Here is a 15,071-nt window from a genome sequence, read left to right as displayed (position 1 = left end):
GGGGGGGGGTGTCTGTGGGGCAGCCTGGAGGGGGGTCTATGGGGCAGTCTGGGGAGGATCTATGGGGCAGCCTGGGGGGGGGTCTGTGGGGCAGCCTGGAGGGGTCTATGGGGCAGTCTGGGGAGATCTATGGGGCAGCCCGGGGGGGGTGTCTGTGGGGCAGCCTGGAGGGGTCTATGGGGCAGTCTGGGGAGATCTATGGGGCAGCCCGGGGGGGGATCTATGGGGCAGCCCGGGGGGGTCTATGGGGCAGTCTGGGGGGATCTATGGGGCAGTCTGGGGAGGATCTATGGGGCAGCCCAGGGCATCAGTGAGGCACAGACTGGGGGCTCTGTGGGGCAGCCCAAGGGGATCTATAGGGCATCCCGGGAGGATCTATGGGGCAGCCCAGGGGGATCTATGGGCATTCCCGGAGGGATCTATGGGGCACACACTGGGGCAGCTCAGAGGGATCTATAGGGCATCCCGAGAGGATCTATGGGGCAGCCTGGGGGGATCCGTGGGGCAGCCCGGGGGGAATCCATGGGACATCCAAGTGGGATCTATGGGGCATCCCGGGGAGATCTATGGGGCAGCCCAGAGGGATCTATGGGGCAGCTCAGAGGGGTCTATGGGGCGGCCCGGGGGGGATCTATGGGGCACGGACCGGGACAGCCCGCAGCTCAGCGGGGCCGGGGCTCTGCGCCTTTAAACCGCGCTGTCGGCCGACACCACGCCGGGCCCCTCCCCTTTAAGGGCCTCCCTCCTCCCCCGCCCCCGGAGAGCAGCGGTCCCGCCCGGGCCGTACCAACCGCCCCTGCGCGGCGGGGGGGGGAACGCAGCTCCCCCCCGCGCTGGGCGCCGAGTGGGCGCGCCCGGGGGCGGGGACAGGGGGCGGGGCCACGGGGGGGTGCGCGCGGCCGGCGGCAGCATGGAGGGTGAGCGGGGGCGGGGGGGGCTGTGGGGCAGGAGGGGTTGGGGGGTGAAGAGGGGGGCTGGGGGTGGTTGTGGGGGTCCCCGATGTGGGGTTGGGGGGCAGGAGGGGCGGGGGGGTCCCCGGTGTGGGGCAGGAGGAGCGAAGGTGGTCTGTGGTGTGGGGCAGGAAGGGCCAGAGGGGTCCCTGGTGTGGGGCTGGGGGGACCGGGGTGTCCCCGATGTGGGGCAGGAGGGGCCAGAGGGGTCCCTGCTGTGGGGCTGGGGGGCAGGAGGAGCTGGGCGGGGTCCCTGGTTTGGGGTTAGGGGTCTGGAGGGGCCGGGGGAGGGTCTGTGGTGTGGGGCAGGAGGAGCTGGGGGGTCCTCAGTGTGGGGCAGGAGGGGCTGGGGGGGGTCCCTGGTGTGGGGCAGGAGGGACCAGAGCTGTCTGTAGTGTGGGGTGGGGGTGTCCCCAGTGGGGTGGGAGGTCCCCGGTGTGGGGCTGGAGGGCAGAGGGCATCCCTGGTGTGGGGCAGAAGGGGCTGGGGAGGGTCCCTGGTGTGGGGCTGGGGGGCAGGAGGGGCTGGGGGTGTCCCTGGTGTGGGGCAGGAGGGGCTGGGGGGGTCCCCGCTGTGGGGCAGGAGGGGCCAGGGCTGTCCGTAGTGTGGGGCAGGAGGAGCTAGGCCTGTCTGTAGTGTGGGGCACAGGTGTCCTCAGTGGGGTGGGAGGTCCCCGATGTGGGGCTGGGGGGCAGGAGGGGCTGGGGGGGGGTCCGCGGTGTGGGGCTGGGGGGCAGAGGGGGGTCCCTGGTGTGGGGCAGGAGGGGCTGGGGGGGGTCTCCAATGTGGGGCAGGAGGGGCTGGGGGTGTCCCTGTTGTGGGGCAGGGGGGGCCAGGGCTGTCCATAGCGTGGGGCGAGGGTGTCCCCGGTGGGGTGGGAGGTCCCCGCTGTGGGGCTGGGGGGCAGGAGGGGCTGGGGGGCAGAGGAGGTCCCTGGTGTGGGGCAGGAGGGGCTGGGGGTGTCCCTGGTGTGGGGCGAGGGGGGCCAGGGCTGTCCATAGCATGGGGCGAGGGTGTCCCCGGTGGGGTGGGAGGTCCCCGCTGTGGGGCTGGGGGGCAGGAGGGGCTGGGGGGGTCTCCAATGTGGGGCAGGAGGGGCTGGGGGGATCCCCGCTGTGGGGCTGGGGGGCAGGAGGGGCTGGGGGTGTCTCTGTTGTGGGGCAGGGGGGGGCCAGGGCTGTCCGTAGCGTGGGGCGAGGGTGTCCCCGGTGGGGTGGGAGGTCCCCGCTGTGGGGCTGGGGGGCAGGAGGGGCTGGGGGTGTCTCTGTTGTGGGGCAGGGGGGGGCCAGGGCTGTCCGTAGCGTGGGGTGAGGGTGTCCCCGGTGGGGTGGGAGGTCCCCGCTGTGGGGCTGGGGGGCAGGAGGGGCTGGGGGGCAGAGGAGGTCCCTGGTGTGGGGCAGGAGGGGCTGGGGGTGTCCCTGGTGTGGGGCAGGGGGGGGCCAGGGCTGTCCGTAGCGTGGGGCGAGGGTGTCCCCGGTGGGGTGGGAGGTCCCCGCTGTGGGGCTGGGGGGCAGGAGGGGCTGGGGGTGTCTCTGTTGTGGGGCAGGGGGGGGCCAGGGCTGTCCGTAGCGTGGGGTGAGGGTGTCCCCGGTGGGGTGGGAGGTCCCCGCTGTGGGGCTGGGGGGCAGGAGGGGCTGGGGGGGTCTCCAATGTGGGGCAGGAGGGGCTGGGGGGATCCCCGCTGTGGGGCTGGGGGGCAGGAGGGGCTGGGGGTGTCTCTGTTGTGGGGCAGGGGGGGGCCAGGGCTGTCCGTAGCGTGGGGCGAGGGTGTCCCCGGTGGGGTGGGAGGTCCCCGCTGTGGGGCTGGGGGGCAGGAGGGGCTGGGGGTGTCTCTGTTGTGGGGCAGGGGGGGGCCAGGGCTGTCCGTAGCGTGGGGCGAGGGTGTCCCCGGTGGGGTGGGAGGTCCCCGCTGTGGGGCTGGGGGGCAGGAGGGGCTGGGGGGGTCTCTGTTGTGGGGCAGGGGGGGGCCAGGGCTGTCCGTAGCGTGGGGTGAGGGTGTCCCCGGTGGGGTGGGAGGTCCCCGCTGTGGGGCTGGGGGGCAGGAGGGGCTGGGGGGCAGAGGAGGTCCCTGGTGTGGGGCAGGAGGGGCTGGGGGTGTCCCTGGTGTGGGGCAGGGGGGGGCCAGGGCTGTCCGTAGCGTGGGGCGAGGGTGTCCCCGGTGGGGTGGGAGGTCCCCGCTGTGGGGCTGGGGGGCAGGAGGGGCTGGGGGGGTCTCCAATGTGGGGCAGGAGGGGCTGGGGGGATCCCCGCTGTGGGGCTGGGGGGCAGGAGGGGCTGGGGGTGTCTCTGTTGTGGGGCAGGGGGGGGCCAGGGCTGTCCGTAGCGTGGGGCGAGGGTGTCCCCGGTGGGGTGGGAGGTCCCCGCTGTGGGGCTGGGGGGCAGGGGGGGGCCAGGGCTGTCCGTAGCGTGGGGCGAGGGTGTCCCCGGTGGGGTGGGAGGTCCCCGCTGTGGGGCTGGGGGAGGTCCCCAGCGAGGCGGGAGGGGTCCGCGGTGGGGGGGGGGTGCCCGGTGTGGGGCAGCCCCCGACGTGCCTGCCCCCAGAGCCGCGGCGGTTCCAGTGCCCCCCCGGCTTCGCGGCCGTGCCCCCCGCGCCGCCCCCCGGGCTGTGGCGCGAGGCCCTGGGCCGCCCCGGCACCGAGCTGTGGCTCATCCGCGCCCCCGCCGACTTCCAGCCCGAGAGGTGAGGTCCGCCCGGACGCCTGGGCCCACCGACGGGGGGGGGGGGGGGGGGTGACGGAGGGGTGGCAGTGCCAGCTGGGGGGGGTAGGGGGGTGATGATGACATCCGGGGGGGGGCACAGAGGGGTGACAGTGATATCCGGGGGGGGCAGAGGGGTGGCAGTGCCAGCTGGGGGGGGACAGAGGGGTGACAATGACATCAGGGGTGGGCACAGAGGGGTGACATTGCCATCGGGGGGGCAGAGGGATGGCAGTGCCAGCTGGAGGGGGACAGGGGAGTGACAATGACATCCAGGGTGGACAGAGGGGTGGCATGGCCAGCTGGGGGGGCACAGAGGGGTGACAGTGATATCCAGGGGGGGCAGAAGGGTGGCAGTGGCAGTTGGGAGGGGACAGAGGGGTGGCAGTGCCAGCTGAGGGGGGACAGAGGGGTGACAATGACATCAGGGGTGGGCACAGAGGGGTGACAGTGCCATCGAGGGGGACAGAGGGATGGCAGTGCCAGCTGGGATGGGGACAGGGGAGTGACGATGACATCTGGGGAGGCAGAGGGGTGACGATGACATCCAGGGTGGGCAGAGGGGTGGCAGTGCCAGCTGGGGGGGGACAGGGGAGTGACAATGACATCTGGGGAGGCAGAGGGGTGACGATGACATCCAGGGTGGGCAGAGGGGTGGCAGTGCCAGCTGGGGGGGCACAGAGGGGTGACAGTGATATCCAGGGGGAGCAGAGGGGTGGCAGTGGCAGTTGGGAGGGGGCAGAGGGGTGGCAGTGCCAGCTGGGGGGAGGACAGGGGAGTGGCGATGACATCTGGGGAGGCAGAGGGGTGGCATGGCCAGCTGGGGGGGACAGAGCGGTGACAGTGACATCGGGGGTGGGCACAGAGGGTTGACAGTGCCATCAAGGGGGACAGAGGGATGGCAGTGCCAGCTGGGGGGGGGACAGGGGAGTGACGATGACATCTGGGGAGGCAGAGGGGTGACGATGACATCCAGGGTGGGCACAGAGGGGTGACAGTGACATCTGGGGTGGGCACAGCAGGGTGACAGTGCCATCGGGGAGGGCAGAGGGATGACAGTGCCAGCTGGGGAGGGGGACAGAAGAGTGGCAGCACCAGCTAGGGAGGGGACAGGGGGGTGACGATGACATCCGGTGGGGCAGAGGGGTGGCAGTGCCAGCTGGGAGAGGACAGAGGGGTGACGATGCCACTCACAGTGGACACAGAGGGGTGACATTGGCGGGGGGGGGGCACAAAGAAGCGCTGATGCCATCCAGAAGGGGCACAGAGAGGTGGCAACGCCAGTTGCGGGGGCACAGCAGGGTGGCAGCAGCAGCCGGGGAGGGGACAGAGGGGCGACGAAGCCACCCGGGGAAGGCACAGAGCGGGGTGACGGTGTCCCCCCACCCTCACCCCCTCCCTGTGTCCCCCCCCCTCCCCAGCCTGGAGGGCTGCGCGGTGCCGCTGGGCGGCTGCGGGCGGCTGCGGGGGGCCGAGCGGCGCTACGGGCTGCGGGGGACGCCGGGGCGGGCGGGCAGCGCCCACCTCCTGGCACCCTGCGCCCCCTCGGGCCGCCTGGCCTGCGCCCCCGCCCTCCGCGGCGCCCTCACCATCAGCGAGAGCTTCGGTGGCCTCCACGACGTCCCGATCCCGGAGCCGGAGCCGGAACCGTCGCGCAAGGAGAAAAAGAAGAAAAAGAAGGAGCGGGTGAAGGAGGAACCGCCGGAGCCGCCCGAGGTGCTGACCCCCGTCAAAGCGGAGCCGGGCGCGGAGCGGGAACGCGGGACCCCCCTCCTTTCCTGGCCGACGCCGAGGGAGGCCGAGGAGGCGCCGGAGCCGGTGGCGCCTCCGAAAAAGAAGAAAAAACACAAGCGGAAACGGGAGACGGAGGACTGGGGACAGACGGAGCTGCCGCAGCCCCGCTCCGTGGAAGAGAGCGCCGAGTGAGCCCTTCCCGGCGAGGGATCCGAACTCGGTCCCGGCCTCGGAGCGGGTGGCCCAGTGGGAGCCGGTGCCTCGAAAAGCCCCGGCGCAAGTTCGGGGCTGGGAATCGGACCCCCCTCCCCATCCGGCACCTTTTGGCCGTAAATCCTGCTCCGCCGCCGGATGCCTGTGGTCTCCTTGGGGTGCGGGGCCGTTCCCGTCGGCACGGGCGTCACCCAGCCTTGCGGAGCCGGCTCCAGCCTGGCCGTGTGTCCTCCCTGCCCGGCGTCAGGCGAAACCGCTTCTCCGTTTGGTGGCGTTTATTATTAAAAAAAAAGGGTTTCCCTCCCCCCAACGAGGTGCATCCGCTCACTTGGGGGTCTTCAGGAACGGCTCGTGCAGGACGTCAAAGAGCCTCTTGGCCTGGAAGAAAAAACGGAGCAGGAAGGGTGAAGGCGGAGGCTGGCACTTGTCCTTGCTCCGTCCCGTGTCCCCTCCTCGCTCCGTCCCGTGTCCCCTCCTCGCTCACCTTCTGGGGCCCGATGCCGGGGCAGAGGGACAGGTCCTCCTTGGAGGCGCCCACGACGGCGGCCAGCGACTGCGGGCCGAAGGTGGACGTTAGGGCTCCGCAACCGGTGCCGGGTCCAACGTTGGTGGGGGCGGGGGGGGAAGCCGGGGGGGTTGGCTGGGCTCGGGGGCACGTAGGTGGCAGCGCGTCCCGTCCCCGTCGCTGCCGGTGACTCACCCCGAAGGTGGTGAGCAGGCTCACGGTGTCCGTCTTGTTCACCGACTTGACGCTGGTCAGGCAGTCGGTCATCTGCGGGAGGACACGGATGGCCCCAATTTCCCCCCAAACTGGGGCAACTCCAGTTTTCCCCTTACCCCCCACCCCAGGGTGCTCTGGAGTGGCCAAACCAGCTTGGAGACCCCCCCGCCCCAAACCACCACTTTGGCCCCTGGGATCTTCCATGCTGTCACCTGCAACGTCTCGGCCTCCTCTGGTGCCGCGCGGACGGGGGGAATAACCCCCCCCCCCCGCCAGCTACTCTGCTCTGAGCGGCACGGTGGGACGTTAGCCCCCCCACCCCGGGATCCCGGCGCGAGGGGCGCCGCGTGGCGGCAGGAGAGGGAGAAGGGCTGGGTGCCACGTGCGGCCTTACCCGGGACAGGAAATCCTGCTCCACCTTCTCCTTGAGCAGGTCGGCCGGTTTCTGCTCGTAGGCTTTGTAGGTCTCCAGGTACCGCCCGGCCTCCTCGGGGCTAGAGGAAGGCACGTGTTGCGGGGGGAATCAGCTCCAAAATAGGTCATTTCCCTCCCCAAATCCCGGCTCCCTTAAGGGGACACCGCTGTCACCCAGACCCTGGTGAGGACCAGGAGACGGCAGCGTCCTACCTCCAGGCCAAGATGAGGGTGCAGTCGGCCAGGATGCACATCTTTGCCAGCTCCTTCAGGGCTTGATGCGGGTCTTTCTGCGGCGCGGAGCAGAGCAGAGCGCCCGAGGGGGCTCAGCGCGGGGCCGAGGGGACGGAGGGGACAGGGGAACAAGGACAGAGGGGACATCTCACCACGTCGACCTGCAGCAGCAGCAGCTGCAGCGCGTACGTCCTGCCCAGGCGGCGCAGGCGCTCGTGGATGTAGTTGGGGTTGAGGTTGTGGTAGCGCAGGCTGGAAAGAGAGAAGCAGGGAGCACCCAGAGCTGCGGGGAGCACCCGGAGGCGCCCGTGGGGAGCACCCGGAGGTGCCCGGGTGCCCGCCCTCACCTCAAGAAGAGGGCGCAGGTGCTCTGGCCCAGCACGTAGTCAGGCACGATGTCGCCGAACTCCCAGGGCACGTTGCGTACGAACTTCAGCACCGGGTTGCCCCGCTGCGGGGACGGGGTGGTGGCAGGTCAGGCAGTCCTGTCCTGGGACACCGGGGGACCGTCCCCTTGCCCTGGGGGACGGTCCCTACGTGCCCCGCCAGCCCTGGCCCTGCCCCACCGCACCTGCCGCGGGCTGACGATGATGCTGCTGCTCTTGGTGCCCGGTCTGAGCGCGGGCAGGGGGGCCACGTCCCCGGGGCCACCACCGGCCCCAGGGCCCGACGGGGGTCCCGCGGGCGTCGCAGCTTCACCCGCGGGCGCCGCGGCCGGTGCCGGAGCGGCCGTTTGCTTCACCACGTATTCGGCGTAGGAGAAAGTCCCCGGTCCGGATGGCGTCGGTTCCGGTGGCTTTTCTGGGGGGTCGGAGGCTGCGGAGGGTTTGAAGAGCGATGGCACCTGTGGGGAGGGGGGATGCGGTGAGCCTGGGGAGGGGGGAGCCCTGGAGCGAGCTGAGCCCCCGGGAGGGGGGAGCCCTGGGCCCGACCCCCCTGGTCCCCCCCCCCAAATACCGGCGCTCCGGCGGGGTCATCCGGCCGCAGGGTGAATCTCTTCCTCTTCCCCTCCGGGGACGGGGCTCCGGCTGCGGCCTCCATGGTCCTGGGGGGAGCAGGGGGCACCGGCCGGGGCGGCTCCGGGGTCAAGGGTCGCAGCTGGGGTTCAGGGTGGGACCCCGGGGGCTTCCCCAGGGTCAAGGGTCGCAGCTGGGGTTCAGGGTGGGACCCCGGGGGCTCCCCCAGGGTCAAGGGTCGCAGCTTGGGTTCAGGGTGGGACCCCGGGGGCTCCCCCAGGGTCAAGGGTCGTGGCCGGGGTTCAGGGTGGGACTTTGGGGGCTCCCCCAGGGTCAAAGGTCACGGCCGGGGTTCAGGGTGGGACTTTGGGGGCTTCCCCAGGGTCAAGGGTCGCGGCTTGGGTTCAGGGGGGGACCCCGGGGGCTTCCCCAGGGTCAAGGGTCGCAGCTTGGGTTCAGGGGGGGACCCCGGGGGCTTCCCCAGGGTCAAGGGTCGCGGCTTGGGTTCAGGGGGGACCCCGGGGGCTTCCCCAGGGTCAAGGGTCGCGGCTTGGGTTCAGGGTGGGACCCCGGGGGCTCCCCCAGGGTCAAGGGTCACGGCCGGGGTTCAGGGTGGGACTTTGGGGGCTCCCCCAGGGTCAAGGGTCACGGCCGGGGTTCAGGGTGGGATTTTGGGGGCTCCCCCAGGGTCAAAGGTCACGGCCGGGGTTAATTTAGGCCCCAGATGCTCCCCAAAGCGGAGTCAAGGGTCAACTTAGGGTGCCCCGCTATGCCCGCCCCCTCCGTGCGGCGATTGGCCGCTGCGCTGCCAATCAAGAGGGAAGCCCCGCCCTCCCCGACCCTTCCCCTCCCCCCCCCGGCGACCTGGCCGGCGCATGCGCGCTCGTCCCGACTCACCGTCCGCCCGCTCGGAGGGCGCCTTCGCCGCGGCGGGGCCGGTCGGGTCCCGCCCGCCCCTTTCACGGCGGCGGCGGGGCCGGTCGGGTCCCGCCCGCCCCTTTCACGGCCGCGGCGGGGCCGGTCGGGTCCCGCCCGCCCCTTTCACGGCCGCGGCGGGGCCGGTCGGGTCCCGCCCGCCCCTCAGGCCCGGGAAGGCCGCGCTGTGCGAGGCCAGAGGCTGACGGGAACTTTGTGGCAACGGCTAGAGCGGTCGCGCTCGGAGCCGGTCTGCCCGTTCCGGTCCGCCCGCCTCTATGGCAGTGGGCGGGGCTTCCGCCTTGCTTGGCGGCCACGCCTCCCGGCGTGCCAAGCACGTGCTCCCGGTCCTGCGGGCGGGGGGGAGGGGCTCGGTGCCCGGTACGGGGGGGGGGGGGGTGCCGGGGTCTTGGGTTGGGTTATGGGGGGAATAGCGGGGGGGGGGTCGGTGCCTGGTACCGGGGGGCTGCTGGGGTCCTGGGTTGGGTTATGGGGGGATACTGGGGTGGGGGGGGGAACTACAGGATGGGGACCAGATAGGTTCAGGGACCAGATAGGATGGGAGCTGGATGAGATGGAGATCAGAAGGGTCAAGAACCAGACGGGATGGGGACCAGAAGGGTCAAGGACCAGACGGGATGGAGACCAGAAGGGTCGGGGACCCGACGGGATGGGGACCAGAAGGGTCAAGGACCAGATGGGATGGAGACCACAAGGGTCAAGGACCTGATGGGATGGAGACCAGAAGGGTCGGGGACTGGACGGGATGGGGACCAGAAGGGTCAAGGACCAGATGGGATGGAGACCACAAGGGTCAAGGACCAGACGGGATGGAGACCAGAAGGGTCGGGGACCCGACGGGATGGGGACCAGAAGGGTCAAGGACCAGATGGGATGGGGACCAGAAGGGTCAAGGACCTGATGGGATGGAGATCAGAAGGGTCGGGGACTGGACGGGATGGGGACCGGACAGGATGGGGACCAGATGGGATGGGGACCAGATGGGTCAAGGACTGGACGGGATGGAAACTGGACAGGATGGGGACCAGATGGGTCAAGGACTGGACGGGATGGAAACTGGACAGGATGGGGACCAGATGGGTCAAGGACCGGACGGGATGGAGACCGGTTGGATTGGGGACCGGCCACCAGCCGTGGCTCCGTCCTCGCGCCCCGGACAGGGGGGACGTCCCCCCGGCGCAAGGGCCACATCCCAGCAGCGACTTCTTCCAACCACCTTTATTCCCCCCACCCCGATGACGCCCTACGGCAGAGCCGCCGCGTCCGACCCGAGCGACGCCGCCGTCTCCCCATCTCCGAAGTCCGTAGCCGGGCCGGCCTCGTCCGCCTCGGCGCTTTCGACGCCCGTCACCCCGCGTCGGGCCCAATAGGCGGCGGTGAGGCTGACGGCGCGCTGCAGGCGAGCCCAGGCGCCGGCGTCGTTGCTCCGCACGGCTTCGCCGAGCAGGCGAGCGTGCTCCCGCAGCTCGGCCAGCTCCCGCTGCGTGCTGCCGTTCTGCCGCAGCAGCTCCTTGGTGCGCAGCGTGATGCCCAGCAGCCCCGAGCGCCGCAGGATCTCCACCGTGTTGCGGAAACGTCGCTGCTTCCCCGCGCTCGAAACTGCTTTCCCGGGCGCTTTCGAAAGCGACCCCGTCTCCGCTTCGCCGTCCTTTCCGCCGCCTCCTTCTCCGACCGGAGTTGCCGCTTCCCAGCTTTCATCCGGGCGGTAGCGTTTGGTGGAGCCGACGCGCCGGGGTCGGCCGGGATGCGGCGCGATTTTGGGATAGGCGTTGAGGATGGGTAGGTAGGTGTCTTTGCTTTGTCTCTTAGGGTCCGGCAACGAAGGCGCGAGAGCGGCCGCCGGCACCGGCTGCTGGAGGACGAGGAGCCGACCTCGACCCTGCGCCGGCTCCGGAGACGGGCGGCCGCTCCAAGCCGCCAGCTGAGCGTCCGAGGAGTCTGCCAACGGCTGCGGAGACGCGGCGGAGCGAGGTGAGCGCTCGGGCGCCCGAACCGGGGACCGGGGGGGGGGGGGGGGAAACACCCGGGAGCGCGCTTCGTTTCCCGCTCGTTACCTGCTTGAGCAGGACGTTTTTGACGATGTAGACGGGGGCGAGGCTGGCGAAGGGGCGGCCGAGGCGCTGGAGCGGCGCCCGGGTCGCCCGGCGCTTGGGAACCTCCTCCGTGTCCGTCTGCTCCAGCGCGCTCAGGTATTCGGAGCTGGCGTCTGCGCGGGAAGGACGGGAGTGAGCCGCCGCCGTCCCCGCCGCCGGCGATACCCTCCCGCCGGCCGCTGTTGCGACCCGCCGGGAGCTCCCCGATCCTCGAGGATCCGGGGCGTGGGGGGGCAGTGGGGAGGGGTCCCGAAGGGACCCACTCCGGCATCCCACTCCGGCATCCCGACGCGGCGGAGAGCGGACGCAGCCGGATACCCGTCCCCGCGGCTCCAGGAAAGGGATCCGGAGCGGCTCCGGTTCCTCCGCTGCCTCTCTGGGGCTCCTGGAGCGATGTGGGACCCCCCCCCCGTCCCAAATCTGGGTTTGGGGGGGGTGGATCTCGGGGCGGGGGGGGGGGTACCTGAGAAGCCGGAGTCCTTTTCGGACTCGCTGCCGGCAGGGCGCGGGGGTCTCCGGGCGCTCTCGCTGCCGGATCCCATCTTTTCCGGGGGGGCCTTGCGGGTCGGGGTCGTTCCGGGGGGGCTCCGGGTGGTGGCGGCGGCGGCAGCAGCGTCCTCCTCGGCGGGTGCCCCCGGGCTCCCGGCCACCGGCGTCTCCGCGGGCATCGCCGGCCCCGTCCCGCCTGCGGGCACCGCCGGGGGTCAGCCAGGGGGTGGGGGTGGGGGGGTGCTGTGGGTGCATCCAGGACCCCCCCACTTTCATGGGTGACCCCCCCCCCAACCTCGGGGTGGTGCCATGTGTCCGGGTGCCAGCGTGGACGGTGGGGGGGGGGATGTCTCTGGGCATGGGTGCCCCCCTCCCCATGTGTCACAGCCCCCCCCCCAAATTGCATCCTGCCCCCCTGGTTCCCAGTTGCCCCCCCCCAGTGCCCGGTCACCTCCCCCAGAGCACCCACCCCCCCAATACCCTCCTAGTCCCTACTTGCCCCCCTGCTACCCGGTTGCCCCCCCCCAGCATCCTGCCCTTGGTGCCGGGTTGCCCTCTCCCCCCCCCCGAGCATCCCCCCCCGCTCCCGGTGCCCGGTTGCCCCCCCCCGGCGTGCCCACCCCCCCCCGGAGCATCCTGCCCCCCTGGGACCCGGCCCCCCCCCCCCGCCAGTCCCACGCCCCGGTCCTCGCTCATCCTCCCGCTCCCCGTGTCCCCCCCCCCCCCCCCCGCAGCCGACACGCTCCGGGCCACGTGCTGCCGCCCCCGGGCCGCGCGCCCGCCCCCGCACGTGGCACCGGCGGCGGGGCCGGGGGGCGGGGCGGGGCCGGGGGGCGGGGCCTAGAGGGGGCGGAGCCGCTCCGCACCGGAGCGCACGGGGTCTGGGGGGGGGGGGAAGGACACAGGGCTCCGGGGGGGGAGCGAGCAGATGGGGGGGCAGACGGGGGGTGAAGGAGGCAATTGGGAGGCTGGGGGGGCAGTTGGGGGCCCGGGGGGGCAGGTGGGGGGATGAAGGGGGCAGTTGGGGGGCGAAGGGGACGGTTGGGGGTCCGGGGGGGCAGATGGGGATGAAGGGGGCAGTTGGGGGGCAAAGAGGGCAGGTGAGGGCCCGGGGGGGCAGGTGGGGGGATGAAGGGGCCAGTTGGGGGGGTGAGGGGGGCAGTTGGGGGCCCGGGGGGGGCAGATGGGGGCAGCTGTGGGTGCCGGGGGCAGTTGGGGGCTGGTGGCGGCTCCTTCCCCGCCACCTCGTCACCGGGCCACCGACCCCCCTACCAACCCCCCCGTGGTGGCGCTGCCCACCATCACCCCACGCTGGGCATGGGGGGACCATCACTGGCACTGGGGACCGTCATGGGACTGCGACCTGCCACCGTGGTCTGGCACTGGGGACAGGCACAGGGACCGTGGCTGCCACCAGGAGCTGGCACCAGGGACCAGCATGGGGACCATGGCCTGGCACTGGGGACCATCATAGGACTGTGACCTGCCACCAGGAGCTGGCACTGGGACAGGCACAGGGACCGTGGCTGCCACCAGGAGCTGGCACCAGGGACCAGCATGGGGACCATGGCCTGGCACTGGGGACCATCATAGGACTGTGACCTGCCACCAGGAGCTGGCACTGGGACAGGCACAGGGACCGTGGCTGCCACCAGGAGCTGGCACCAGGGACCAGCATGGGGACCATGGCCTGGCACTGGGGACCATCATAGGACTGCGACCTGCCACCAGGAGCTGGCACTGGGGACTGTGACCAGCCACTGGGAGCTGGCACTGGGGACCAGCATGGGGACTGTGGCTGCCACCAGGAGCTGGCCCTGGGGACCGGGACCAGCTACCAGGAGCTGGCCCTGGGGACGGGCATGGGGACCATGGTCTGACACTGGGGACTGTGACCTGCCACTGGGGCCATCATGGAGGTGCCATGGGGACACCCGGTTGCCGTGAGGTCCCCAGCTCAGCAGTGCCACGAGCTGGCCCGGCCACAGCGCGGGCCCCGCCTTGGCCACCGTCACCCTGGAGGTCCCCGCGCGATGGCACCTGGCGTGGCCATGGTAGGGGAGGGGACCCAGGAGTCCTGGTGTCCCCCGGGAGCGGTCCCCTCCTGAGACGCCCGCATCGGGCCCTGGTGGCACTGACCGGGGGACGGGGACCAGATGCCGCTCTCCCCTCCTGTGCCTGGCTCGGGGTCACCCCAGGTGCCACCACGGGCACCAAGGGGCCCGGGGACCTGGAGCATCCCAGAGCTACATGTCTCCCCCCCAGACACACAGCCATGTTGGGGACATGCTTGGTCACCCCTGGTGTCCCCTGTCACCGTGTCCCCACTTCTCCAGTGCTCCCTGTCCCCCCCATGTCCCCTGGTGCCCCCGTGTCCCCTATGCTCACTAGTGCTTCTCCCTGTCCCTATATCCTCTGTGTCCCCAGTCCCCTGCTGCCCAAGTGGCCTGTCCCCCCCCCCCGTGTCCCCTGTCCCCTTGTGTCCCCTCTGGTCACTAGTACCCTCTGCCCCCCATGTCCCCGACCCCCCTAATGACCTCTGCGCCCCCCTGTCCCCCATCCTCCTGGTGTCCCCCGGCCACCCCTCCATGTCCTGGTGTCCCCCACCCCCACGATGTCCCCATGCCCCCCCCTCCCCCAGGAACCACATGTCCCCTGTCCCCCCTGCTGCCCCCCTGGGGTCCTCATGTCCCCCCTGCTGCCCCCCTGTCCCCCCAGGGTCCCTATGTCCCCTGTCCCCCCCGGGGTCCCCGTGTCCCCTGTCCCCCCTGCTGCCCCCCTGTCCCCCCAGGGTCCCTATGTCCCCTGTCCCCCCCGGGGTCCCCGTGTCCCCTGTCCCCCCTGCTGCCCCCCTGTCCCCCCAGGGTCCCTATGTCCCCTGTCCCCCCCGGGGTCCCCGTGTCCCCTGTCCCCCCTGCTGCCCCCCTGTCCCCCCAGGGTCCCTATGTCCCCATGTCCCCCCCGCTGCCCCCCCCGGGGTCCCCCCGACCCTGGTGTCCCCATCCCACCAATGTCCCCTGTCCCCCCAGTGTCCCCCTGTCCCCCCCCGGTGTCACCCCCGCCCCCCACCCTCCCGGTCCCCCCGGGTACCGGTTCCCCCCCCCCTCCCCTCCCGTCCCGGTCCCGGTCCCGCGCGCTCCCCGGCCCCGCCGTACCTGGCTGGGCGCGACGCTGGCAACCGGGACCGGAGCCGGTACCGGAGGAGCCGGAACCGGGACCGGGCAGCGGGCGAGGGGGCGGCACCGGGGCCGAGCCGGGCTGGGGGAGGGTGGTGGGGGGGGGGGGCTCGGGAACGGCGGAGCGGCGAGCAGCGATCCGGTAGCAGCTCCGGTACCGGCTCGGCGGTTCCGGTTACCGGGTCCGAGAAGGGGGTGGGCGAGTCTAGAACCGGTTTTGGGGGGCGGGGGGGCGGCGGGCCGGTGCCGCGCTGGGAGCTCCGGTTCTGGCAGAGGCACCGGCAGCCGGTACCGGGGTTCGGGCCGGGTCCCGGGCGGCAACACAAAGCTGGGGCCGGGGTCCCGCCCCCTCCCCCCCTCCCCCTCCTCGGGCGGCGGATTGACAGCGCCGGCGGCCAATGGGCGCGGCGGCCGCCCGGTGACGTAGCCGGCGGCGCGGCCCCCTCCCCCCCGCGCCA

The 15,071-nt window shown here is 72.2% G+C and overlaps 3 protein-coding genes across 4 annotated transcripts; 1 reads left to right on the top strand and 2 right to left on the bottom strand.

Moving 5' to 3' along the window:
- The first annotated feature begins 867 nt into the window (after positions 1-867).
- POLR1G (RNA polymerase I subunit G) lies at positions 868-5,733 on the top strand. Its single transcript, XM_068910124.1, has 3 exons — positions 868-917; positions 3,492-3,630; positions 5,069-5,733. The coding sequence occupies exons 1-3, from the start codon at positions 911-913 to the stop codon at positions 5,571-5,573; spliced, it is 651 nt and encodes a 216-aa protein (XP_068766225.1). The 5' UTR covers positions 868-910; the 3' UTR covers positions 5,574-5,733.
- A 118-nt stretch (positions 5,734-5,851) lies between these two features.
- ERCC1 (ERCC excision repair 1, endonuclease non-catalytic subunit) lies at positions 5,852-8,952 on the bottom strand. 2 transcript variants are annotated; one of them, XM_068910123.1, is made up of 10 exons: positions 8,817-8,952; positions 7,921-8,008; positions 7,535-7,807; positions 7,311-7,414; positions 7,116-7,215; positions 6,943-7,019; positions 6,710-6,809; positions 6,295-6,366; positions 6,079-6,147; positions 5,852-5,972 (listed from the first exon to the last, which is right to left on the bottom strand). In XM_068910123.1, the coding sequence occupies exons 2-10, from the start codon at positions 8,002-8,004 to the stop codon at positions 5,919-5,921; spliced, it is 933 nt and encodes a 310-aa protein (XP_068766224.1). In that variant the 5' UTR covers positions 8,005-8,008; positions 8,817-8,952; the 3' UTR covers positions 5,852-5,918. The 2 variants fall into 2 exon arrangements, with proteins under 2 accessions (XP_068766224.1, XP_068766223.1); XM_068910122.1 differs by having other exon boundaries at positions 7,921-8,061; positions 8,817-8,903.
- A 1,106-nt stretch (positions 8,953-10,058) lies between these two features.
- LOC138061253 (CLOCK-interacting pacemaker-like) lies at positions 10,059-14,955 on the bottom strand. Its single transcript, XM_068910277.1, has 4 exons — positions 14,772-14,955; positions 11,412-11,633; positions 10,910-11,061; positions 10,059-10,803 (listed from the first exon to the last, which is right to left on the bottom strand). The coding sequence occupies exons 2-4, from the start codon at positions 11,614-11,616 to the stop codon at positions 10,099-10,101; spliced, it is 1,062 nt and encodes a 353-aa protein (XP_068766378.1). The 5' UTR covers positions 11,617-11,633; positions 14,772-14,955; the 3' UTR covers positions 10,059-10,098.
- Positions 14,956-15,071: the final 116 nt, after the last annotated feature.

The sequence above is a fragment of the Struthio camelus genome, chromosome 16 (assembly GCF_040807025.1).
Source record: "Struthio camelus isolate bStrCam1 chromosome 16, bStrCam1.hap1, whole genome shotgun sequence".
Classification (NCBI taxonomy): Eukaryota; Metazoa; Chordata; class Aves; order Struthioniformes; family Struthionidae; genus Struthio; species Struthio camelus.
This window is presented reverse-complemented; position numbering and strand designations above follow the sequence as displayed.

Coding starts and splice junctions, on each gene's coding strand:
- POLR1G (XM_068910124.1), top strand. Junction 3,631..5,068: donor GCCGACTTCCAGCCCGAGAG/GTGAGGTCCGCC, acceptor CCCCCTCCCCAG/CCTGGAGGGCTGCGCGGTGC.
- ERCC1 (XM_068910123.1), bottom strand. CDS start 8,004: ATGGAGGCCGCAGCCGGAGCCCCGTCCCCGGAGGGGAAGAGGAAGAGA. Junction 7,415..7,534: donor TCATCGTCAGCCCGCGGCAG/GTGCGGTGGGGC, acceptor CCGTCCCCGCAG/CGGGGCAACCCGGTGCTGAA. Junction 7,020..7,115: donor TGCTGCTGCAGGTCGACGTG/GTGAGATGTCCC, acceptor TCCGCGCCGCAG/AAAGACCCGCATCAAGCCCT.
- LOC138061253 (XM_068910277.1), bottom strand. CDS start 11,616: ATGCCCGCGGAGACGCCGGTGGCCGGGAGCCCGGGGGCACCCGCCGAG. Junction 11,062..11,411: donor AAAGGACTCCGGCTTCTCAG/GTACCCCCCCCC, acceptor CTTCCCGCGCAG/ACGCCAGCTCCGAATACCTG. Junction 10,804..10,909: donor AAAACGTCCTGCTCAAGCAG/GTAACGAGCGGG, acceptor GCGTCTCCGCAG/CCGTTGGCAGACTCCTCGGA.